The 27,294-nt window shown below is 43.3% G+C and overlaps 1 protein-coding gene across 6 annotated transcripts in view; it reads right to left on the bottom strand.

Annotated features, from left to right (window-relative positions):
• stard13b (StAR-related lipid transfer (START) domain containing 13b) overlaps window positions 1–27,294 on the bottom strand; it is a 66,938-nt gene that overhangs the window by 10,195 nt on the left and 29,449 nt on the right. The window contains exon 1 of one of the 6 annotated variants that reach the window (XM_047335582.1): window positions 21,906–22,254. The exons of 2 other annotated variants lie outside the window; for them this stretch is intronic. In XM_047335582.1, coding sequence (XP_047191538.1) covers window positions 21,906–22,029 — 124 coding nt within the window. In that variant the 5' untranslated portion in view covers window positions 22,030–22,254. Of the gene's footprint in view, window positions 1–694; window positions 906–2,135; window positions 2,325–15,246; window positions 15,531–21,905; window positions 22,255–27,294 lie in introns of those variants that run through there. 3 more of the 6 variants (XM_047335581.1, XM_047335583.1, XM_047335584.1) reach the window with 3 other exon arrangements.

Here is a 27,294-nt window from a genome sequence, read left to right as displayed (position 1 = left end):
AAATGGACCTTTAGCACCTCTCCACTAATACTAACAGAGAGGCAACTGATTTACATTTAGAGGGAAATCATATGATTACATTCAATAAATAGGTAAATGCAAAAGACAAACAAAACACTGACTAAGCGCCACATAAACAGTATTTCACTTGGAATTCTTACACAAGCACACATGTCTAAATGTACTCTTTAGTTTTCTGTCTCTTTCTTTCAAAACAAAAGCAGAGTGGAGACAATAAGTTGATTAAAAGTTTAGAGGATCAATTGAAAATTAATCTGCCAACATTTTAGTAATGATTAATCATTTATAAAGAGCAAATGCTAAACATAAGCTGCTTTTGTTCTGGTTCCAAATCTGGATTTGCCTGTGTTTTTAGTTTTTCAATTGGACAAAACATATTTTAAATGTTCCCTTGGGCTGGATGAAACTGTGGTGAACCTCATTTTTTCCTTTTTATGACGTATTATAGACCAAACAATAAACAGATTGAGAGAACAAGTTATAAATTGATGAAAATTACCCTCATTGCAAACTAAACAAACAAACAAAAAACTCTTAAAGTAAAATACACATAATCATGATCCAAAGTCAGCCAACATATGCCTACATTATTGAGAATAAGAGCCTATATGGAAGATGACAAAAAAATATACATAAAGCACGGGCTCTCAGTGTAACCGGAAAATATTCTTACCAGTTCCACTGCTTCTTTAAAAGCCACACTGCTGACAAATGTCCAACCGCCAGGTATTATCACACAAACCCTCTGAGGTTTGACCAGCTTAAAACAGCATCAACATCATGTGCGAGAAGAGTTGCACATGAGCTGTGCCCACGGGTTAACAAACAGCTCTCCGATCATCACACATGTGAGACCTCAGTTCCACTCCCTGCCTGTGCCTGTCACACTATGGCTGAAACATGAACCACGGTCATTCATCACAATACTGCGTCATCGCAGCGATTGTAGCCCTGCAGTGAAGATACTGCTATCACCTGTTTTTCCAAACTCGATCATCCAGGACTCACCTACATGCCCGTGTCACTGAGGAATCAATGAAAAGCGACGTTGGTCTTCAGTCCGACCAACAACTGAGTAAATATTAACAGTTCCCCGTGTCCTTGGATGACAAAAAAAAAAAAAAAAAGGTCTACTGTTTACCCCCTTTGACCATCAGTTATGTCAACATGTGGAGCCTCTCTGGTCTGTTCCCACCTGTATCACCAGGAGTTTAAAGGCTTTCTGTCCGGCTAGGCTTCCCTCCCAGGAGGATAATATCAGACCTGTATTATTCAATGCAGCACATAGTGAGAGCGCTGCCTGGTCCTCTTGTGTCCCACAGCCGCAGGTTGGACCACTGGGAGCAAGTAACATGAGCTGGGAATTCCTCTCTGTTTGGCATTCTGTAACACGATACCGAGACATTCTGTCCTCTCATCCTCTCTCTAAGGAAATCTCTTGTGGATAAAAGCCTGGGCGGGCATCATGCCAAAGAATGAGAACTTGTGTTTGCTCTCCACAACCCACAGCTCCAAATCCGTGTACATTGTAAAATAACAGTTCCACAAAGAGATGAAACCCAGTTTGTCTGTGACACAATGGCCCAGCATGTCAAAAGCTGTGTATCTGTGGCAAGGCGTGACTCCTTCCTTTACAAGTCACTTTATGCAACGTTCACTCTCAAGAACATTGATTATGCAATTCATTGCTGAGATATGACACATAATAATGAGCTGCGGGAAAATATATGGCACATTTGGACAGTTCTTGGGCTGAGCAGACACAAGCCCTGCCAAAATAATGACAGTTTTAAAGGCTCGTTCACATTCCACTCTTCCACATGATATTTACAGCCAACGACATCGGTAAAATAATGTGAGCATTTAATGATGTGCCTTGTTTCGTCCTGTGCTGCATGTGTCTGACAGCAAAGCTTTTTGACTAACAGTAGCGTGTTTCCAATCATATTCTTTTGGTAAACAAAAAAATAAATAAATACCAGACTCATTCATTCTGCCTTAATGTAAATGAAAACAAGTCATTCCTCACTGACGCATATGCCTTAAGATATGTTTCTCTCTCCAAAATCATCCAACCACAGTTTATTTCCAGTAACAAATTCTTGCGTACTTACGGGATATTTTCATCATAAAGACAGAGAGTGTTTCGTATATCCATCAAGAGTTTCTCAACATGTCAGAGCATCTTCATTCCCACGCTGAGCCACATTCCTGCTCTCTCTCTGAACACAGCTTGTAGTTTGAACTCAGACCCACAGCTCCCTCTTTCTCCTTTCTCTTTCCATCTACCCCCAACCACCATGTGCCGGTCCCAACACTAAATCTCTCCTTCAACCCACCCCTTTCTGTGGCAGGCTCCCTTAACGTTTAGCCCCCTCTCCCTCCCCCCTCAGCTCCTTGTGCCCAACTCTCCGACCCAGCTCTGCCCACGACGACTTTTTCATACCCCACTCAGCACATTTTTGGCAAAGATCTAAGCTGCAGCCAAACAGTGAGCGTTTCCTCAAAATTCACGGACTCTCTTGTATCTCAACAAGAATTTACCACCACCAGCCATTTCTCTGTTTTCTGACAGTTGTAGTTGTAACATTTTTAGTTTGTTATATGTAGCCGCTGATGTGGGGCAATGATTCATTCAAACACACAAAGATAAAGCCTGGTTTTGAAGAGTCTATTTGTTCCAGTAGATGGAAGTAATGGAAAAACGTAGGCAGCTAAAATCGGGGGGGGAAACCATGACATAAACTGTCAGCAGTCTTCAGCAGTGAATCATGCTGAGGCACTCGGCTCACAAGACTCTGCGCTAACATCATCAGATTGATATTTTCCACTTCACCTCCTCTCGGGCTCCTTCACTGCGTTTGATCGATAAATGAGAGGAATTGTGTGATCTGTGTCATCTGAGACACTGAGACAGTGTTGCTGCGTCAATTGACATGAGACAAAGAATGAGTTATGTGGAGAACATCTGAAAAGATTTCCTTTAATCTAATGATTTTTTTATATGGCCGCAAAAAAATGAGAACGATTATAAAAAGCAAGCATGATAAATGTTCCTATTATATTAATTTCTCGAAATCACATCTAAAATATCATGATATAGAGAGTTCCATCATCTATCCAAGCCTACACAGTTAATTGTTAAGTAAAAACACACAAAAAACAATACAATTAAATAAAATTGTATCAAATCCAAGATGATACAGTGAATGTGTTAGCCTAGTTAATACATAGGGGAAGACAGTAATCCACAGCATCTGCTTCCCTTCCCTCAAAGTATATACCATAATAACTGGAGTGAATTTGTTTAAGAAAAGACAATTTTTTATCAATATAATAGCCCAATTTTACATTATATTATAAAAGGTGAGATCATAAAATGATGCTGTGTGAGGAAAACCTATTAGTTTAAATGTCTGGACAAAATGTCCAGCACCTTACATTTCTGGGGTTTGCCATAGCGCCGTGATTACGTAAGGGCATCATATCCATCCATAATTCCCTATGGGGTAAGTAGAAATCCAGATGTAGCCTGTTTCTACTTTGTCTGCCTGACTTTGTGACGCGTCTGCCATTTCCTCTTGTAAAACCCTACTCTTCTGACCAACCGGGGCTGGGACTCGGTATGCAGCTGAAAGCACAGACAGAATGACGTCGGAAAACCCACTTTAGTCACCTTTACAAACCCTCAGCATGTATCAGAGCTTTGAAACGACTCTAAAAGAAACTGCTTAAATGTATTAAGTATTAACTGTGTAGACCCTGTGTACAAAGGTGCCTGTCCATCCCTCCCCCGCACAGAGACGACTGAATGAATCAGCCAGACAAGCTGACCAAATATATCAGTCTAAAACCACACAGATAACTGAGCACTGAGACTGTCTTTATCAAAAACACCTGGATACACAGAGAGCTAATAACATGGAGAGAGAAAAAAAAAAAAGGATTGCAGTAGTGTGCTGGCTGGCGGAGAGGTGTCATCACGCTGGGAGGAATGGAGGACAGGCCTCTGTGCCCCTTTATGATGCTAATTGCATACAGACACCCACTCACAGTGAGCAGTCAGCCTTACTGTAAAAGTAAGACTAGACAGACAGCCAGGGGAAACACACTGCCCCCCTCTTCTAGTCTGCCCCCACAAACCACAACATCTGATGTGTCATCATGCCCAAATTAGCCTCACATTTCCTCCTGTCTCACAGTCGGAAATTGTGCATAAAGGGAAGCAAACAGGAAGCACAAACAACGATGAACGACAGCCAAAAGGCGGATGTGATGACGTGATTGTAGATACAGGAGACCCAGGAGATATGTTCATTTTTGGTAAGAGTTCGGGTCCTCTGAGGGGAATGTGCACAGGCTGGACTAACACTGCAGTACCAGTCCACCTAATGTTGTGAGAATAAAGTCGTCCAACTTCCGAGAGTAGTTTTTAATTAACAACGCTCTACGTCGGCACTACATGCCACAATCATCAGCGGAACAGTAGGTGCCATTCGCTGTTACCACAACAGTTCACAGCATTCTCATCATCTTATAAACTGGCAAAGGTGTTGAGACAAAGGACAATAGTCAAATCTAGGAGATTATGTCTTCAAAGGGGCGCAGCAACACAGCGCCTTTTGTGGATGTGACTTTTTTTCGTGATGCAGTGATTGACATATGAGCTGGCCGGCTCTGCAGGCCAACTAATTACAGAGTGTGTGTGTTGAATCACCCTCCGACTTCCAGGCCCTTCATTTGATCTCGTGGGGCACACATGGGGACCTGCCGTTATCCCTCAGTCGACATGGGATGCAGGTTTGAAATGATCGTTGCCAAGACGCCGGAGCAAAATTTCCCCAAATACCAATGAGCCAGCGAGTCTTTGGGCCTGGCTCTGCCCTGTGGTACACGGGGTCCTGTGGAGAGATCGTTTCGGTGGACCACGGGTCCAGCAGTAACAATTGGATATACAAAGCAGACCTCAGTGGCTCCTGGAGGACGGGGACTTGAGGACAAGCACAGTGGCAGTCCAGGAAGAGCCACAGCCAAGGAGGCATTAGCATGCTGAGCCTGCAAACGTCAGACTCTCACAGACAAACTAATCAGAGTCACTCTACACTAAATGCATTCAATATAGCACATGTGATGCTCTTCACTTTTTCCTCTCTGTAAAAAGTCAGATCCATTTTAATACATTTTTCTTTTTAATTGTGTCAAGTCATCCGTCTTTGTTTGTGTAAGAATTTTTTTATTTTATTGTCCGCCATCTTGATCATGAAGAAGAGATATTGTATCTCAATGGGACCTTCTTCCTGGTAAAATAAAGGATAAAAAAAATAAAAAATAAGTGTAAACATAGTCCGATTTACGAATGTTGGTATTTTGAATGACTCCACTGGTGAAAGACCGGGATCCAGCTTTCATTCCACAGCAAGAGCTTATTGATTCTGAGAGTAAATAACATAACTATGTGAGCTAGGGAGCTGCCGTTGTTGACCATTGCCAAAGCCTGCTGTGTCAAAAGTCATCTGGGCTGTGTTTTTCTCCTGAGGTCCTGTATTGAATTTAAACAAGAGCATCACAGCTGTGGTAACACTCTCCTTCACCTCTGAAGGACACCCACAGAGAGGGTTCTTTCATCTCAGGGGTAACAGCCCATCAACTCCTTCTCTCTCTGTCTCTGTCTGTCTGTCTGTCTCATGCCACTCGCAGCCTTTGCAGCATTTTCATGATTCCAATGATAATACAATGCAGAGTAACAGGCGTTTATTAATGCTCACGTATTCCTGTGCAGTGGTTGGTTACCAGTAATCTCGTAATAAGGCCAAAGCTGATTTATTTCTTTCACACAGTCCTGCCTGAGAACACTGTAATAATCAAGAGGGGTATCTGCTTGAAACCTTGTGGGGGTCGGCAGGATCTTGTAAAGATCTTGAACTATGGAAAATCACTTCAAGTTGTTTCCAGAAGTAGACACATCATGCGTGTTCCAAGTCACCAAAGAACAACCTGGGAGAGAAATGGAAACGTTTATCTGAGGGTTGCCATCTCATCCCGCCACAAATAGCTTTTCAGAGAAGGATTTATGAATTATCCACGGACCCGAGCTGCAAACTGATAGCTGGCTGGATCTGGCTGGGTGTTACAGCCAGAGAACAAATAATGGGGTATGATGTTTGGGCTGCGCTGCCTCTGAACAAGCCAAGGCTTCAAAGCTCCAACCGTTAGCAATGCAGTGTTTTCATCCAACTCGTTACAGTGGCTCAGATTCACTCAGTTTTGAGAACATGTTCTGACAACCACATGTTGATTCCCCTGGCTTGCTCAGCAAACAGCAAAAACCGAGCGAGGTGTCGGAAGTACGCCAGCTTCACAGACAGGTGTCCTCCTTCTACCCCTTTGGTCCCACTACAGGATACTTTGGCACATGACTTCCAGCAGACACTTGAAAATAAGTCCTTTTACAAGAAGAAGGAGCTCTGGCCTCATACCTCGAGGAAGGAGGAACCAACTCAGCAATTTTCAGATCCCCAAATACCACTGCTGTAATGCCATCAGCTCTGAGCAGAGACGAAATCAATCAGCAGGGCTTTCTGTGAAATACATACTGCAACGCCTTCCAAGGCACAATGCACAGGCTAAACACTTCCAGACACTGGACTGCAGCCATGTTCCCACGCATGTTAAAGTGTTTGGACAACCATCTTGGAGACCTTGGTGAAGGATTTGCTTTCTTTGGTGATAAAAACATCAACTTCGGCTTTTGGGGATTTCCTTCTTCATTTCATCCAGGCATCGTTTCCCCCCAAAAACCATGGACTATTGCTTCAACCCAGAGTTGATCTTTTCCAGAGTAATCACTGTGCTCTATATCTACAAATAAATAAACATGACAGTGCAGCACAAGTAGTGCAGGCCGGGCAGTGATAAAACACATCAAGGACGTAATATCTGTGAAGATACTGCAAAGTTTTCTTTTTTCAGAAATGCTTATCTTTTCCTTTTTGGCCAAAACCTATCTCTTGTTATTCTTGGCCCTCATGCCAAAATATATTTCTTTTAAATGAAAATGAGCCCTTTATCATGTTTATCATGACAAATCTTCCCAAGAAGCATATACAGATGTAACAGACCAGGAGAGGCACTGTACCTGTGGGCATCTGTGTTGCCCTCAGTCCAGATGTAAGGCCTGGACACAGAGTTTAGAGAGGGAGAATGAAACCCTGGGTCTGTCCGACTCTCTCCCAGCTCAGCTTTCTCTCCACTAACATCCCCTCGGAGCGGTTGACGCCTCTCTATCGCTCCCTGATCTGGGCTTTTTCAAATATCTTTTTGACTCCCTCCTCTTCCTCCCTTATGCCAGCTCCCTTGCAGCTGGCGTCTACGACGTCCATGTGGTCATGTAGTTAACTCTATATCCCTCTATAGTCTTATGAAGCATGTGCAGCAGGTTCCCTCTAGTGTGTGTGTCTACTGTGTTTTTGTTGATGCGTCCTGATTTGAAGTCCATGCATGTCTTGTTTTATGTAAAGCTCGGTCGGCTGCATGCCCTGCCATGTCATGCTGTGTTCCCACTCATAATGTACAGTTGTGTGGCTGTAATTCTTGCTTCCCTTTGATAGCCTTTATAAACACTGTAATTTGGTTTTCCGAGAGTGCCATATAACACAACTAAAGCGGGATAACCATGAATTACTGACACTGGCCTAAAATCTTGACTCATGGAAACATGGAAAAAGATTGACTGGAAATTTAGCAACACGTGTTCCGTAAGTTGGGGAAAACCAAGCGTGTCATGATGGAAGCCCTTTTAAATAAGTACAGAAATACTGTAAACTAACAAATGATGTCAAACGTCTGACCATGGCTTTGTAAAGTACAGGATACAAGCAAAAGAGGAGAAGAAAAACATCCAGATGGAACGCCTCTGAAGCTGAATCCTGCAGAGCTCCATTAGGTCCACCTCCCTCTCATTTGGACTGGATCCCAGAGGGGACTACGTGGGGTTCCCGCCTTCTCTGGGAATGGCCTCAGAGTCAGAGGGTGGAGAGGGGGCCAATGTCAGAACAAGTGCCCCTACCGTGAGAAAGCCCTCTCAGGACCTTAACAATAAAAGCATGGAGCCATCCCTGGGGACGCTGGGTCCCCAATTAACGACATCAAAGTGAACGGCCACAAGACTGCCTCAGGAGCCTCGCCGCACTCCAGCAGCAGACTCGTGAGCCGCAGCAGAGATAATGATACTGTCACAGCATGTATTGTTGTGTATGGCGAGGTGCGGTGTGGCTTATCAAGAATGTTGCCCATAGACTGAGTTAAGCGTTTGTTCTGCTTTATCAGAGCATTCACAGAGTCTCTCCTTCACGCACGCACACACACACACACACACACACACACACACACACACACACACACACACACACACACACACACACACACACACACACACACACACACACACACACACACACACACACACACACACACACACACACACACACACACACACACACACACACACACACACACACACACACACACACACACAAAATACAGGGCCCATCTGTCACACCCTGTGACAGACTGTGTTCAGACAGTCACCCCCTGGCTGAGAGGCCAATAAAGAGAAGCAACAGTAGCTGAGTGTCTGTGCTGCGTGTATGCATGCTGCCTTTGTGCCTACAGTGTTTTCAGTATTTCCAGTTTATGACATGTCCTGTCCACTTTTACCACAGGAGGGCGGACAAGTGCTGAACTGCTGGTTTCATGCAGAATACAAGTACACGCGGTTTGATATGTATTAGGACATTATTATGTATTAGACTTTACAAAAAATGTAAGATGCTTCCAAGCAAAGCCCGACAGAGCAGGTAACTAATCAACATCCATCAATATGAAGCGTGTATTACACAGTTATAAATTCATTTTTTTATATTTCTAAAACATGTATGTCTTATGAGCAGTTATGGATGTTTGGTTCCTTTCACAAAACATCATCCCATGAAATGTAAATGTAAACAGAGATTTCTCATATGTCTATTAATTTGTCTAAGCCAACAGCATCTTCAAAATGCAGATCCCCAAGAGAAGAATTGACTAATAGTATTTCAAATAGCCTTTTTTTTTGTTTTACCCTTTTCACTTCATGTAGGTTAATAAGGATTTCTTTCCCCAGTGAATTAACAATTTTCTAATCTGTGGAATGTAAAAGAACCTTCTACCGTGGCTCTGTTAATATTTGACTTTCCGTTCCTGTTACAGTGCAGCCGAGGCATTTCTGAAATCTGCACTTAGCAAATGATTAGCCCTGCACGTGGTGGTTGTCACCTACTCTGACTGGAAGCAACACTGATTCACAAACAGGAGAAAGGCTTTTCAGGAAGGATGTGAGCTCCGCCTGCCACCTACAGGCAAAAATCGGGAACCTATCAGAGCTCTATGAATGTGACCTTCACTGGAGGGTGGTTCTATTGAGTCAGTGTGTTCCTGGACTTTCGAATCTTTGAGGGCGGGGGAATTACCAACGGCAACCAGACAGCTGCCGATATATTTTGGCTCCAGACACAGAGGCTGGTGAACTGTGGGACGTACAGTAGGAACAACTCAGAGCTGTAGACAAATCTGATCCGTTCACAGCTGATCTGTGAATGACAATGACATTGTTCTGCACAGAATGTACTACATGCTACTGTCACAGTTAATATTTGTCACAATTAGTGTGCAGAAAAAATAATCTGCATAATTATCTATTCTATACTGACAGGAAATACAATAAGTGTCATAGATGGACATCAATCTATAGCTGCAACTTGGACTGTCACTGCCTAAACAAAACAAACAAACCATACAGAATTCATTTAAATTTTTTCCAGCTTTGAGCTGCTTACTTTGTGCATCCCACTGTGTGACATTGACAGTATCCTCAAAAACAGCATATATTTATTATGCATACTGTTTTGAGTACTTAAACGCCACCTTTCTAGTATAAACTCACACTTTCTGATTAGAATTAGTATACAGTGTGCATTTAGGACACGGAATTTAATGACTGACCCACAGCAGAGGCGTTAGACCTTGATGTGTAATTCTTTTCTTATTCTTTTAATATGCATTTGGCATCTGTTCCACAGAATCATTGTGTCACTTAAACATGAAACAAGAGCACAAGCCATAGATTTAATTATTTGAAGTGCAATGAGTGTAGCGCTAATCACATTGTCAAACTCGCCCTTGTCTCCCTGTCAGTGTTATCTACATGCCCTCTGAAGGTAGCAAACACAATCTGCATAACAACCACGTCTACAGTAGAGAGGTTCATGAATAAAAGATAAATCCCGGTTCATGTGAAATACACTGCTCAAAAAAAATGAAGGGAACGCAAATCACGCATCAATCAGATCCTGATTCAAGTTGAAAATGAAAACAACGGTCAATGGAAACCAAAATCATTAAACCATTGAGGGCTGGATTCAAAAATCACACCGGAAATCAATGGCATCAATGCCTTCGTCATCCAGGAACTGACTACACACTCTGGCCACATGAGGCTGGGCATTGCCCTGCAGCAGGAGGAACCTGTGAGCACACGCCCCACTAAAGGACGTCGGGCCCTTCACGCCACCCTCATGGAGTCTGTTTCTGAGGGTTTGGTCAGAAACATGCACACCAGTACCCTGCTGGCAGTGCTATTCCTGTTCCTCCTTGATCAAAGGAGCAGATACCGGTTCCGTACTGTCCAGCTCTCCTCATGTCTCCTGGTATCTCCTCCATGTTCTTGAGATTGTGCTGGGAGACACAGCAAAACGTATTGCGATACCTGTGCTGCGGGTACCGCCTCATGCTACCATAGGTGACAAGGACACTAGCAGAACACAAAACTAGAGAAGAATCACTAAAGGAAGGATAACGAGAGAGCAGCTGTCTTTGGCCACTACATGTAAAACCATTCCCTTTTTGGGGGCTTGTCTTGCTTTTGCTTTCTCCATTGCACATGTTGTAACTTTCATTTGAAACAAAGAAGCTGAAATGGATTCACAATCACTGTTTTGTTCCTAAATGGACAGATTGATATCCCTGAAGTTTACGTGACGATCAAATGTTACCTCAGTTTTTTTGAGCATTGTCTAAGTTCACACCAACCCACGCTACATCAAGCTTGGATTGGTGTGAGGGAGGGAGCAGTTATATTTGTTTCACACTCTGAAGATCTAATGTGCCACATGCTGCAGCACACCACCGATGAATAATTCAGTACTTTTGGAGTGAGGGGTCTAGAGAGGGAAAGGGCAGAGTCTAACTAGATTCCTTACACTGAAGAGCCTTGTTACCGTTTCAACTTAAAAAGACAGAACAATGTGAATCCCTTTTCAGAGCTCTTTTCTGACAATTATCCATCTTGGGGAAGGAGGGAGGGTGGAGCTCGTCCCCTTAACAAGCATAAGTGTTTTTGTCATCTCAACGCTGAGCATTTAAAATCTACAAGTGTTATTGGGACTCACACTAGTCTGCTCAGAAACCTTTTGCTTCTTCCTCTGACACATCTGAGCAAATTAAAAACGTTGTCATTAAACTCTCACTTGATATGAAGCAGCTGAGGTTTACAAGAGATACCTTGCCAGTTAGATGTAACCAATAAAGCCAAAAGAATTTGTGGTGAACATGCAGCAATGTAGGCAAGAACTGTGAATGTGCAGTGCAAACACTGATGTGTGCCAGCAGAACGGCAAATGTGGCCCATAGCATGTTAACATGAGACACACAGGCCTTTCAGCCATGACAGTCAAATAAAAGGCACGCTTTGTATCTGCAGGACACAAGAGAGATTCACTGACAAGCACACAGCTGCCACGCAATAACTTGTGTCATTTGACAAGAAACGCACAACGTCCTCAACCATGGTAAAAGGCACTGACGACCTTTCCAAGGCAGAGATCAGAGCCCATTGGCTGCAGCAAGGTCAATAAGGCAAGGAGGGCCATGCAGGGGTCACACTTGACAGAGCTTCTTGTCTGAAACACAACAGCCCCTCAATGAAGAAAAGAACCAAACAGCCACAGTCAGCGAGCCAGCTTTTAGTCACGGTGGAGCTTTCAGCTGCTCAAGGTTTCCACCGAGCCCAGATGAAGTTCCCGGGACTTTTCCACCGCTAGGCTGGAACACTTTCACAACCTAAAATGGCCTGCTCTTCACTGCGGTCCAGCTCGGTGTACAAGAAAAACAGCTGGAAACCATCACCTAATGCAGTAAATATGTGAGGCTTAAACTATACATGGGCCTATTATTATGAAATTATATGTGCTAAAATCCCAGATGGAACCGGATGGAACACAGGTCGGTGAATCTCAGCATTCGATCATAAATTCCAGACCCATTAGCAAAACAATGTCCTTTACAAGATGATAAATATATATTAGATATAATAGCCAAATGCACATACATGGATAGAAAAGAATGAACATAAATGTAAGTGACAGTTTTGCTATAAAAAACCCCCAGTGATTATTGATAATTCTTTATGATGGCATAAGCACCTTTTTGCCTCATAATTGATGGCCTGTGTACAACTGGTGTAGCGGGTGTAAATGAATGGTCTGTCCGACACATGCAATATGGTTGAATATGGCGTCGTAATGTTTATTTTTCTGATCCAAGCGTAGCAACAACAGATGCAGAAAACCTGAGAATCTGGACTCCAGATGGGCTACGCAGCAGGGAAGCAAGGCGGACAGAGCAGACAGCAGCAGAAACACAAGTCCCTCCAAAGTGATGAGGTTTGGAAAATTCCTCGGAAATCAGATTTTTTTTTATAGGAAAGGACAACTCATTCCTCCACTCTTAAAACAGGCTCTTGCTCTTGCACAACAATTCCACTGTGCAGCAGTCAAACATCTGTTTCTTCCCATCAGCTGTGCGTTTATATCTATCAACAATGTCGAAGAGCTACACAGGCCATTTTTTTTTGGACAACAACACTCAGACTTCGGTTAGTCGTGGTACTTTGTCAACAGCTAATCAAAGAGGACTGAACAAGAACCCATACACGTGGCTCTGGTGGCTTTGAAATGCCATCAAATCGGAAACATGACTAAGACCCCACAGGCTTCCCTGGAATTTGGGGGGGGGGGGGGGGGGGGGGGGGGTGAAACAATACATCAGTGACTCTGCCCATCACCATGGCCCCCATTCACTTTCAAACTGCTATGTCAACAGAGCCAGCCGGCCGGAATGCAGGAGCCACTTTAACGCAAGGAGATCAATCCTGCGGCTCTGCCCACTCGTGCAGTCAGTCCCTAAAAGTATTACCTCGCTACTATCTCTCTCTATCCAAATGGCCATGCATCACATGGGGGAAAACACGAGGTATGAAAGGAAAATAAGATCTGTTCCGGGATAAACATCAGATTAATAGGTGAGAAACAGAATGCATTATGACACTACGTAAGACATCAGATGAAAACAAATGTAAAAACTGTTACCTCCAAGGTGTATTATCCACCATGTGTAAAGAACATTAGCGAAAGTTATACTCACTTTCACTTGAAAGTTTGTTTCTTGTCAGTTGATGTAAGGACATTTCTAACGGTTGAACACATCCACACATTGGCTGAATATAACATACCTCAGCACATACAGCTTTTTTCTTACACTTTCAGCAATTTGATGTTTTGTTGATTAGCCAAAACGGTTGACATTTGTTGTGGAAGATTAAGATAAATGCATACATTCAGTCAAATATTAATGAGGCAATTTCATTGCTGAGAAAATTCAATCTAATTTCCTCTTGGTCAATTTGAAAGCAGTTTAGAACCACACAGTCTTTGCAAGAAAGTATTTAAAAAGTAACACGTACGAATAAATATGACTTCTGACTTGGACAAAAGAATCTGAAAAGCCACTTCAAACATGTACATACGTTCTGTCCTTGTCACAGATGACCGAAATTGTTGGTTTGCTGTCAAACCAGACATCTGTAATCTGAAAACACATGCCAGGTTGTGTGACTGCACACACCTGCAAACATCAGTTCATGGAAAAGCAGCAAACAAACAAACCTTCTCGGAACATCTCGACACGTCATTCCAACAGTAAACTCTGTGTCTCCTTCACATCGCCAGGACCACAGAACACGACTCGTGAGTTGCCTCAGTCGTCTGTGGTGATGCAGGGAATCTCGCCCGCACAAGGGGCTGCATTATCTGACCGTGTTCCTCAGAGGAAAAAGCCACGGTGAGCTGTGTTGCCATCAGATTGCTAAAGTTTCTCACCGATGACTTTTCTGTTATGAAATGCAGCCACCCTTTGATGGCGGCAGCAGGGCCCTCACACCTTCAGGAGGGAGCAGGCGAATACCTATGCTTTGTCCTCTCTATTGTTGTGCACGCCCTGCCCCCCTCCCCAGTACTGACCTTAAATTCCCAGGTAAATGCAAAGACTAGAGGGTACAGTCTGTGGAGAAAGCTGAGTGAAAGGTCAGTGCCTGATTTGTTTCTGACTACATACAGCAGCAGTCCACAAAAGAGCTGTGGGCTTGTAAAACTGTCGGGCGACACATTCATTATTGGTATATCTTGTTTACACTGTGGGCTTATCTGTTCTTACATAACTGATCCTCCAGCTTGTCACCTCAGTGTTCGCTGCAAACGGCTCACGCTGATTATTTACCACCACTACACCCTTGACTTCTTATTGGCTGAAGGTCAAGTTTGGCTTTATATGCAGTGACACACACAGTTGACCCATGTTGCCATTATATTTGTCTTCCAAAGATTATTTCCATTGTATTCCATCATTATCTCGCAGCAAGATAACAAAGTAAAAAAAATAAAGACGGTGATATGGACTGACATTTGTCGAGGGATAATCAGCTGATCCCAAGCCAACATACCAGTGCCCTTACTCGCTTGCCACCAGGTCATTCAGCATTCATAAGCTTATATTCATGCGTATGTGTCATCCCTTGTTCACTACATGTTTTTACTACCAGCTTGTTTAGCCATTTCTCCCAGCATTCCTGGAAATATGACAAAGGAGGGTTTTTCTGTGCTTTTTAAAGGAGCCGTGCTCGTAATTTCGTTCATGCTTTACATAGTTTTGTGTTTTGCTGAATGACAATAAAATCTTGAACCGTTCAAACAAACTGCCAGAATAGAAACCGCTTGGCCAACGCAAAACAAAAAGGGCTGATTTCAAGACCACAGAGCACAGTCTGAACTGTCACCTCTATCCAAGCACCTCTCCTACCTCCAGCAATCTTCTTGAGCAGCTGCTGCCGGGCAATGATCCTGCCCAGCCTGTACCCTGAGCGTCTGCGGTGGTGGTCCATTCTCAGGTAGATATCCTGAGTCTCCGGGGTCATACTACCCAGACACTCGCTGCCTGTGGACTCTGGTAGCTCCCGAAACATAACTGAAAAACTGTACACCAAACAAGCCCCTTGCCACTGGCTGACACTCACTAACCTACACGCTCTCCCCCCAGCAGAAAAGTTCACATACAGGCGCAAAAAGCCTAAAGTGAGCTGAGAGAGGGACGAGCAGAGCTGAGGGGGAGGAGTGTCAACACTTCAGTCGTCACTTCTTTCTTCAGATCATATGACCACAGGGAGGCCAATGGCGAGGAAGCAGTGGGAGTACTGCCCACCTTGCTGAGCTGAATCCAGTGTCTGTGTGAACGCCTGTCAACTTCCCCCTGCTCTGGAGGGAAATATAAATGCCATTGGAATGCCTATGAGCTGAGTAAGGAGAGCAGGAGTGGAAGAACGCCTGGCTGAGCGAGGGCCTACAAAAATAGTGGTTCTTGGACCTGCCCTGCACTCAAACAACTCTTCTGCTGTTGCTGGTCACACAGGTGCCAAGTTTACTGGGCGAGAGTGACTCAGAGCCATTTTGGAGAAAACTACAGAGGAGAGAAGAGCGAGAAGGGAGAAGTTGTTTTTGGTGGTTTGAGAATGCTAATTTCTGTTCCCCCACCCCCACAACACAGCCCCTACTTCCAGCCGCAGGAAGGCCTCCCAGCGGGTCTCCTCCAAGTGTCAACTCCTCGGGGGGAAAATACATTTTAGTTTGAACACATCTAGTGACCTAGATCTCCTTCTACTCATCACAGAAATAAAGATGAGGCTGCAGCTTATCATTTGTTCAGATCTTGTGTCTGTGACAAGATTTAAAGCCTCTTATGACACTGTGTCCCTAGTGCCAACATACAAACACAAAATATTTAGTATTTACCAGAAACTAATTTTCGTAGAGCATCGTTTTTACAGTCAGTATACATATACAGTGAAAATATGCACTTTTCCTTTTTGCATTATTAGGAAGTGATACGTGTCCCTGTGGACGTCAATCAAACTGAGACCTTAACCTCACCTAATAATATGTGGTGTTGTAGCTGGAAGAATTAAAAGAGAAAAGTAACTAAAAAATCAAGTCAAGGCCAAAACGCAAACAATAAAATTTTTAACTTACGTAATTAAAGAAAACGGCAACCAGTGTAAAGACTACTGTCAAATCAACATCTAAATTTTCATATGCTATCTTCCTGGATTTGTTTCACCACCATTCAGTTTTGTTTTGTTTTTTATAATTTTTTAAAATAAATTTCCTATGTGTGTTGCATGTGTGGGAACAATAGTATCCATCAACAGCAAATTCAATTAATTTTAGCACTTTTTCAGCATCCCCGTGTATGCGCCGGCTTCCTCCCACAGTCCACAGACATGCAGAATGGGGTTAGGTTCAATGAAGACCGTAGGTGTGAATGTGAGAGTGAATGGTTGTTTGTCTCTGTATGTGGCCCTGCGATAGGTTGGCGCCCTGTCCAGGGTGTACCCCGCCTCTCGCCCAATGTCAGCTGGGATTGGCTGCAGCCCCCCCCCGTGACCCTTAAATGGATAAAGCGGTAGACGATGGATGAATGGATAAACTTTATCAGCAGGAAATCACTACAAATGCAAAACCTGCTTCCAAATATTATGTAACATGTATTTAGAACACATGCCTTTGCACTTACAACAAAAATGTGTCTCCCATGACTGAGTGCATCCTTTGGAAAAAACAAAGCAGTTGATATCATTTGGGGTAGGATCAATTATGATTAAAAAAACTAGAAATGAATGCTCCTCTGATTTGAAAACTCCTCTTGTATCAGCTGGTTTGCAACCTGGAACAAACTCCTTGCACCCAAAGTAAAGTCCACATCCGCACACGCAGACCCACCCAGTGCTAATTAGAGCCTCTGCCTCTCCTTGTGACCGTCTACGGCCTCAGCATACAGGTTCGCCTGTGTAGCGATTGCATGGCGCCATACATGTGAGTAGACCTGAAATGGGCAAGCGACCAAGTCAAACACAGCCCCCGTCTGTTCCTCTACCTGGCTGGCAAAATCCACTCGAGCTTAAGCTCACAAAGACCACAATTCAGCAGCACACTTCAGGGCCCGCTGCACATTTTCATAAACCTCGCCTGGGTTTAATGGCCCTCCCCACACCCTCAGACGCAGCTATTTTAATGTGTGACTGCTGCTTTTTCAGGGTTTGAGGTGACGAGATGACACTATTCAGATGATTTGACTGGGCGGTGACTCATTTCTTTTACACACACACACACACACACACACACACACACACACACACACACACACACACACACAGACACAAACACCTGTGTTCATTCATGGTGTAAAGGGATCGCTTAAGGTGTCAGATTCAGGAATGAGTGGCAGCTTGTTGGCAACAGTCTGATCCCCCTTAACCCATTTCTGTGTTGTGCTCTTCCCTCCTTGTCTAGACGAGGAAATTCACCAAATACATCATGTATTGTGTTACGGAATCAATCACCCACTGAAACATGATAATGGATGAGATTAATGGTGTTTTTGTCTCTGTCAGCGCTCAAATGCCTCAGCGGGGGCTTGAGAAAGAGCTACGAGATCTCCCGCTTTTCTTTGGGTTTAACACTGTGCTGCATGCCATGAAGAAATGGCTGTAGTGTGTCCTTTAGTGGGAGTGTTAGGCGCAGTGACTCCAGCCCTTATCAAACTTGTTTCAACACGCCTCTGTCTGGGTTTCAGAGCGCGAATACTATACGGCATGGCAACGGGAATCCAGACTCACGGTAAACACACACACACACACACACACACACACACACACACACACACACACACACACACACACACACACACACACACACACACACACACACACACACACACACACACACACACACACACACACACACACACACACACACACACACACACACACACACACACACACACACACACACGGTACATGTTATCGCGTGATGACAAATTAAGACAAAGCTGTGATGCAGGTATTTAAATAGGCTTCCATCCGTCATTGATTGTCTGCAGCAGCACTCAGCTCCAGTCAGGTGTGATTGCAGAAGGGAAACATATTCTGAATCATGGAGTTAAATCCCGGGGCCCAGGGATGATGAGGTACAGAGGCAGCTGATTGGGGTTTAGACACTGCTCTGATGTGGTGTGATTCACCAGCAGACATGTAATCTGCACTGGGCAGAGCTGCCTCTGCTGTGTGGCTATGCTTCCTGTGGTTGAGGCTTAAGAATAGCACCAGTGTGACTGTAGATTTCCACCTCGTGAGCCACCGAATGTCTGAATCCTGAGCTCAGGTCTGGGACTAAATTAAACTTTAATAGTACCGCAAGAACTAGTTGGGCGTCTTCTCAGGTAACGCGAAGCAGTTGGGAAGAGTCTTTTAACGGCCTAGTGGATGAGGAACCCCATAATAGTTTAATTTAATGTGGTAGTAGATGCTCAACTGCAACGTTTTACACTATGACTGTGAATTAGAGTTGATTAAGTGAGACAGTATGTATAACTATTCACCTTAATCTCATCTTTAGAAATAATCACTCCCAAATAGCTGCAAGAAGCTCGTGGGTTTTCCCCAAACAGAGGTGTGTCCCTGAGAAATTCAAGCGTTTCACTCATATTATTAAGTTATTATCGATAAATCTGCTCTTACGAAATAAAGCTTAAGGAATAACACAGAAGTGTGTTTGTGCTTGTTAGCTTAGTTATAACTAGTGAGTATATCAATACCAAAAAAACACAACCTTCAATGCTTTATGGAAGATAATAATTGGTTACTTGCTCATTAACAATTTGTTTTTCACATTCTCTCTTCTTTTCTGTCTTAACATTTGAGCAGTGTCTTTTCACAATCAGGTTATTTGAACACCTGCGTTTGGTCGAACAATATTTGTTTTTGCTTTGCAAATGTGAGTCAGAGAGCAGCTCCGGGAAACAGACACATTTTGAGCATCGTGGTCAATCATAAAATGCCAGATACGGAAACATCCAGGCTGGGAATTAACAGAAGAACAAGAAAAGTGTGTCAGACCACCAAGCTCATTCACCAGCTTGTACAGAACCAGAAAACGCAAAACTTGTAAAAGCTGTAACTGACGCACAGTTGAAAAACACACAATCTAAACATATAGATGTGTTCCCCAACTGTGATCCCTGAATATTTGTTCTTCCCTGGTCTCTCTTAAAAAGAGGTTTTAATCTCAGTGACACTACATGAATGAATAAAGTTTATAGATCAACGTTAAAACCATTCAAATCAGGTGGTGGAAATTTAAACCTTAGAGTTTTAGTATTTCTAATGTAAAGCAGAAAGAGATAGATGAAATATTTCTAAAACAATGGTATGTAATATTTTGAAATATAATTACATTTTTAAATATGTATTTATCTTCACAGTGCCCACATTTACCAGTCTGTGACTCCCGTTTTACAGTTAACCTGAAATGAACACCTATCAATCACAAAAGCAAATATTTGCTTACTGTGGAGTGACCTTCAACACAGCAACAGGGCACAGATAGAAAACAAAGTCATAACTCCTTAGTCTGAAACGGAATAATGTATCACAGTTTCTATAGTTCTGTCAGTCTGCCAGGTCAGAGTCAGAGCTTTAATGCACAAAAAAGACTTTCACTGAAAACTGACTTTCTGCGACAGCTGCCCTCCATCACTGTTTGGCCGTAAAGGTCCCACCTGCTGCGATGTGACATACATGGATTTTCCTTAATGTCTGGCCAAATCCATTTCAGGTGAGCCAGAAAGTAGCTGTCAGGGGTCGACTTCACGCACCTCACCTACATTTTTATGTGGTGATTCCTCTAAAAAAATCTGATATCGAAATGAAACAATGAAAATGAAAGTTTTTCTGACCCACACAACACATCAGGTATTATGCATTTTCCAGTCGACCTGATCGACAAGACACACAGAGGCACAAAAAACTCCTGTATAAAAATAGATCTGCAGCACACAAAGGAACCAGGAACAAAGCGAACATCCCTGCCAGAAAAGCAAAACGGCATCCAATTCACTTTCAGTACATCTGTCAAGTCAGTCATATCAGCTTGGTCTACATGTGCCCCCCCCTACCCATTGCCGAGTATGTACATAAGCAGCTCAAGGCCTCTGGGCTGAAGAGACTGCCAGATGCATGGCACACAAAGATTAATGTGTTGAATATCCAGACAGCGCAGGACTCAGCAGCTGCATCATAGACGCCGTGCCTCAGCAGGCTGCAGAACTCAGGCGAGTATGTGTCAAACTTCATGCACAAAACACACAACCTTCTGTGAAAGTTGACAAGCGGCTTTGAGTACTGTTCAACAAACAGAACACACCAGTGGGATGAGATGCGTTCTGGTATGTCACATAAAACATCCGGTCTCTTGTTGTATGACTTCAGTGCCTGAACGTCTTCTGGTGAAGTTTTGTGATCCATGTGGCTCATTCCACATGAGCCTCAGTGGACAGTTCACTGCACCTAGTGGTCGACTTTGGGTACTGCAGAAAGGACTGCTCTCAAACTGACCTCTCAAACTTCAATGTTTCTCTGAGATTTACACCAAAGCAGCTTAAACATTTTTCCCCCTCTCTATATAATGTCCTTTAGATTCTTTGTCTTTTTCATGAGATCCTCTGAAGCAATATCTTGCCAAATATCAAATATTTGAATGTTCAATTCAATTCTTCAATTCAATGTCTTCTCTTGTCCATATTTTCACAAAGTCTTCTTGAAGACACATATGTGCCTCCTCCAGAAACAAGGGGACATTTTAAGAGGTTAAGGCAAACAAGTAGCCTATAAACAATGTCACTAGATTCCCATCACTTGGAAACTGCTCGACCAAGTTCATTTGCAGCCAGGTCATATCAACAAACAGACCAATGGGAGATCTACAAACTACAGAATATTACATTTGAGATAGATAGATAAATAGATAGATAGATAAAACAAATGTGAAGTTGTAAACTATTGATACATTATTGACAATTCTAACTCATCTTCCTTTAAGGCTACACTTTCCATTTCACAGTGCAAAAATTGCCCACCAGCGCCACCCTGCGGTGTAACCAGGCACACGGTCATGTGTAAGTTGATGTTAAAACATTGCACAATAGTGATAATGAACTCTACACGTGTTCGAAAGGTTGTGAGTATACTACGACGTTAAGACCCTTTGGTCTCCTCCACAGCGCATATCTGATTAGTGCCACATTTTTTAAATGCATCGGACCGTAATATACCGATCCAGGATAACTAAGTTTTAAAAACGCACATACCCACTGAACTTATCACAAAAGAAAAAAAATCTGCCAATATCTTGACAAATTAATGCTAGTTTGAAAATGCATTTCTTTCATTCTAAAAGAAAGAAAGAAAGAAACCCCCTGTTGCACTACTATACTGTGACTCGTGTTATTCCCATTATTGGCATCACAACATTAAAGTGCCTCCACAGGCTGTTGTTCGTCGTCTGTGGTGGTGGACCCTCCACCGCGCTCTCCTTCAGGGGGCCACTGTGCGCGTGCAGCGGGCTACTGACCTGCCACTCTCCGCTCCCTGACATTCCTCCAGAGCAAGTCCCAGGCTTTGGATGTGGAGCTCCGCAGCTGCTCGCTGAAAGACCGCCGGAGCTTCAGAGTCGCTGGGTTCCTATTAGTTGTCATCGCAAATCCTCCACTCGGACATAATAACTAAATCCTCCTCGTCGCACACAAAGCGGCTATGATTAAGTCTGCGACAGAATAATAATAATACAAATGAAAAAAAACACCTTTCCTGTTCCCGGTGTGGAGTCTTCTTTTTTTCTACAGAAGCAGCAGCAGAAGAAGATCAGACTTTAGTGCAAGGTCTTCAAACTGAGCTGTCAATATTTTTAGGTGAAAAAAAACATATATATATATATATATATATATATATATATACACACATTCCACTCGGATGGAAACACAAATCAATACAAATTAGTAAAAAGTAACAAAGTGATAGTAAAGCAGCGAGACTTTCACACTTCACACCAGATGTGTGTGTACGTGCGCCTCGGTGTGTGTGTGTGTGTGTGTAAACGAGGGGATCCACGCACAGAGCGCCACACATTTCGGTGCATTCATGTGCTGTGAGAAATATGGGAACTGAGTGCCGATCGTGTGAAGACCCATACTTTTAAAATGAAATAATACATTAAAGCATTCCCAATCAGAACCTGTAATTGAGACTACAGCAGCAAATATGTGTGCAGCTAATTTAGACTATAGCAAAATACTGAGCACACACACAATACAAACCTTGCTGTTATATAACATAACGGGGAACATGTGGATATTCCACATGTCCGAGGCACAAGATGAACACCTGAAGGCATCACAAGCTGAAAACCATTCAATAACACGCGCGCGCACACACACACACACACACACACACACACACACACACACACACACACACACACACACACACACACACACACACACACACACACACACACACACACACACACACACACACACACACACACACACACACACACACACACACACACACACACACACACAGCTCTCAAATCACATAATGACATGAAACTGTGGTATCACTTTCTCTACTCGAGTCTCGCACTTCAGAATCATCCATTCCCACAACTGAAGATGTAAATAATAAAGAAATGAGTGAATCAATAAATAAACCATTTCAGTGAATTATATTTGGTAAACAATACCTATAATGAAATCACTTGGTATGATAAATCTAGCCAATAATTGCCTTTATGGTTAAACGTTATCCTGCTGACTGCAGCAGGTCCTCCTATGTATATACTGGGATGGGTTTATTTCACAAATATTATCAGGATTTTAACCAAAATATCTAATCGGGACGATGTTGTGAGAGTTCAGCGAGTTCTCCCCAGGTAGGTGAGAGTAGGTGAACGCTTGAACAGGGGTCAGTTTCAGGACCATTTACTACTGTTGTCACAATATCTTGTACTGCAGATACTGAGCAGAAAAAATAACTATTCCTCAATAAGAGTGCGTAATCATTATACCATAATCATTTTAGGAATTTCCTCCTATTATTGAATGCCCGCTCCACCAGTGCATGACCTGAGAGCAGTGATATCATATCGGCTGTATTCATTTCTGGGTCACCTGGGATTACTGCTTAAAACCATTATAAACACGCAGCCTTAACACAGAGCGATTGGATGGAGATTGACAGTTTCTTAAATGAACACACCTCCGCTGACCTCAGTTTGCCCTCTCCCTGTGAAGCTGAGCTAACATTACCTAATTTTAATAAGGACAGGGACCCCGTCTGCCGTCTGAGAGGACGGGTGATTTACACATTATTACATGGTCTCATAGTTAGATAACTGTGTGCCAAAGGACTGTGCAGCTGAGGGGGGATATTAATGAAGGGGTCACTTTTCTCATTTTCCCCTGTCTCGAATTATGTGCAGCCAGAAGACCCAACGCTCTGCGTGTAAGGGCCCTATGTGAACGCCTCTGATCTGACTGTATCGCACATTAATATCCAGACTCCACTCTCTGCTCAAAAGACAGAAATGACTCAAACATCAAAGACTGAGCCTTAGCATGAAGCAGAACCATCAAAACCATCTGCTCATTCTCCGTGAAGGAACTGAACGATTCTCCGGCTGTAATGGCTTTTCGTCTGTATTTGGATCTAATTGAATTCGTCACCAGTGTTCTCATGTCTAACAAGTCACAGGAATGAAAAATATGTGTGGAAAACATAGAGGCTTTTTTGGGCTCAGCGTGGGTCACAAGGTCACGTGGTGACCAGTGGGTTGCTATTTTAAGCCCCACTTGTTCTGACCTCAGGCTAAACTGCAGCTTGGAGGACAGAAAATATACACACACGGACAATCTCACACCCACACACAAACACACGCACACACACACACTTGACTATACGATCAGTTTCATTTGATCCTGTGACTTTTCAAGAAGGGTCAGGGTAAGGCCGAGTCAAGCACCTTGTTTTCTGCTGTTCACATGAACCCGGATGACCACAGAGAAAAGTGCCGAAAGCTAATTCTGTGAATTAGATCCAAAACAGCAAATAGACATCTTCCTTAATTCAAGATGATACCCAGTGGTCCAAGTCAAGAGAGGGAAATAGTAGACACTTCAAGAGACCATTTGTCTATCATCTTTCCAATGCACAAAGAGTGATTTCAGCTGAAAACAGGACAATGAACGAGTGTACTAGATGTCAAAGCGGTAAACAAGGTATCATTTGCCAAGCTCGGTGACTGACAAAGTGGACAGGCAGACAATGCCGTCCCTGTCAAGCGCTTCGAGAGTAAAAGTGATGGAGGTGAAGGTTCTGACCTCTTTCAGCACGGATCACCAGAGAGGTAAACACAGCCCAGCGCTGCGCCTCTCCTCTCTCACTCTGGAAAGAAACCGCTCGCACACTAAAGATGAGCATTATCGCAGCGAGGATCATTGTGGCTAGACGATTACTTAGCCTCTGGAGGTCCTTGGCAGAGGAGGTAAGAGCAGATGCAAGTGGAGGAAACATCCATCAGCTTGAGAATGTTTTCCGTTCGCTGACTCACCCACTTGTTTGTTTTGGCCAGGCAAATTTTTAGAAAGCACTCCTTTTACCCGTATAGTGCACTCTCTTTCTCTCTGGCCGTCTCTCCCTCCCCCTCTTTCATAAACTCATGCAGATAAACACACACGTATTTATTATTATTTATTTGTTCTGAATTCCAGAGTATGTGTCCAGGCCTGGTGACTGATGTGGAATGCTGCCCCATTGCTGCAGTGGGGAAATCCCAGATGTGAGGAAACTGATTTCTCCTTCATGATTGGGTCATGTTGTTGGCCAAGAGGTCTTGCACCAGGCCCCCTTGAATAGTCTGGGAGATTGCTCTTCCCTGCCTAATGGAAACAAGGCTCAGAGATCAGGGAGAAGGGAGATCTCCCCTCCACCTCCACCCGGCCCCCGAGGGCTCGTCCCAGGCATGTGCTATAAATTTCCTGACCATATATTCCCAAGTCGAGTTCATTTTTCCAGAGGAGCCACACATGTGGTGTATATCTGGGTTTAGATTATGGGGTTGGGGAAGGAGGAGCTGACTCTGGTCCCAATCCATTAAAGTGGCCACTAATTCTATTTTCTTAGAGGACCGTCACTTGTAACGTCATGGTTTCTCCCTTTAGTGGAGGAAGTTCTTTATTGAATCATTAATTCTCACACGTATAATCAGTTACAACAAATCTTTTTTTCAAAGAAGAGGAGAAACTTTAAGAAGATTTCCACATGACTTAAACAACATTTTTGTTCAAATCTTCCTGCTGCAGCAGTTTGTTACTTAACTTGGCTTTTCTGTTTTAAACTACAACACAAAGTGGTGTAAAAAAATAAATAAAACAAAATGTCAAAGGCTTGTTCCAAGATCATGAAACTTCTCTGAAAGTGAAGCTTGCAGGGGTCAAGGTTTGTATAAAGAGGCTTGAGGAATGTAAAACGGGCATGACAAGCGTATGTGGCCATTGTTTCATTGAATGACAAAGCATGTAATGCTGTCAGGTCTGAATCTGTTGAGGCTGCATTGCCCACAAAAATGCATGGGAAAACATTTACACCACTGTCCAGCACCTGGTTTCTATTAGAGCAATGAGGATTTAATCACTGAGGTACATTTCTCTCTCAATCACTCTCCCTCCCTCCCTCGCTCCCTTTCTCTCCTTTTCTCACAAAAGTGGCAGATGTAAAATAAACTCATGTTTTACTGATTTTAAGTAATTTCCAAGCTGGTTTTAAGTCCCCCCCCACCCTCCCATCACCTTTTCCAAAGATGTGAAATTCACATTATAGGGGAGTTTTGCTCCGAGGCACCTTCGCAGCAATCAGCAATAAATACAGCAGACAGGATAACTCCTCATGATTTATATCTCATGATACAGTATACTGAAGCTATGACGATAGCCTCTATGAAACAAATTCAAACAGGATGTTGATGTTTATATTTCACGACGAGCCTTGTCCTAAGACGGAAGTTGAGAGTCTAACAAAGACCGAAGGAGAAAAATGACAGCAGCTTTTATTTAAACCCACAGCAATGTGTGTAGTTTCCCTTCTTAAATATAAAGTCCTTATTTCAAATCAATTCAGTCTTGCCTCCAATCGCTCCAGCTGCATATGATTCTCATAAATACCAAGAGTAACAAATAAGATGTCCATTTAATAGAAACAAAACTCATACTCCTTTTTTTTCACTAAATGTGTTGTGTTAGCATCACTACTTGTGGACTACAATAAAACAATGATATTTCATAATTATGAAAAAGCATAAATGTACTTTCAACATCATCATAACCATCATCATCTCTCAAAATATCAGAAAAGTGTCTGTTTTATTGATGATGCATGCGTGGACTCACTGCAATCACATTGTCCATAGCCGAGGATTCTGCTCAACTCATCAGCCGTGATAAGCTGGAAGTACAGTGCAGGTATTGTTTTCACACTGGGAAAAACAAGTCCTGCTGGGCCCTTAACTTTTAAAGCCTTGCGAGCCAGAGAGCAGAGAGGATGCAGGAAGTCTGCTCTGCCTCTGCCTGCTATTGCTCTTTGATTACGGAGCCAAATTGTTTAATCAGGCCTGAAACCACAAGAAAGCTGCACTGCTACACTGCCCTGGGATAGAGGCTCTTTTAACAGTGCGCTGCACTTTTTGTTATCAGGGTACAGGTGGAAGTGCACAGCTATGTAAATCTCCAGTAGCATGGTGCGGTGCAGAAAGACACTGTGTTGGTGCGAGACGTCCGCGCGCTTGGCCCAACATGAGGATGTGGAGGCGAGGGCTGCGGGGCTCAGCAGAGGCTCAGACTTTTTGCCTCCCTGCAACATCTGGAATCTCTGTGGTTTATGTGGGAAATCTGGGAGGCCAGTGACGGAGC

Source organism: Scophthalmus maximus, chromosome 11, assembly GCF_022379125.1.
Source record: "Scophthalmus maximus strain ysfricsl-2021 chromosome 11, ASM2237912v1, whole genome shotgun sequence".
In the NCBI taxonomy this organism is placed as follows: domain Eukaryota; kingdom Metazoa; phylum Chordata; class Actinopteri; order Pleuronectiformes; family Scophthalmidae; genus Scophthalmus; species Scophthalmus maximus.
The sequence above is the reverse complement of the archived record's forward strand: the minus strand, read 5'-3'. Positions and strand labels throughout refer to the sequence as shown.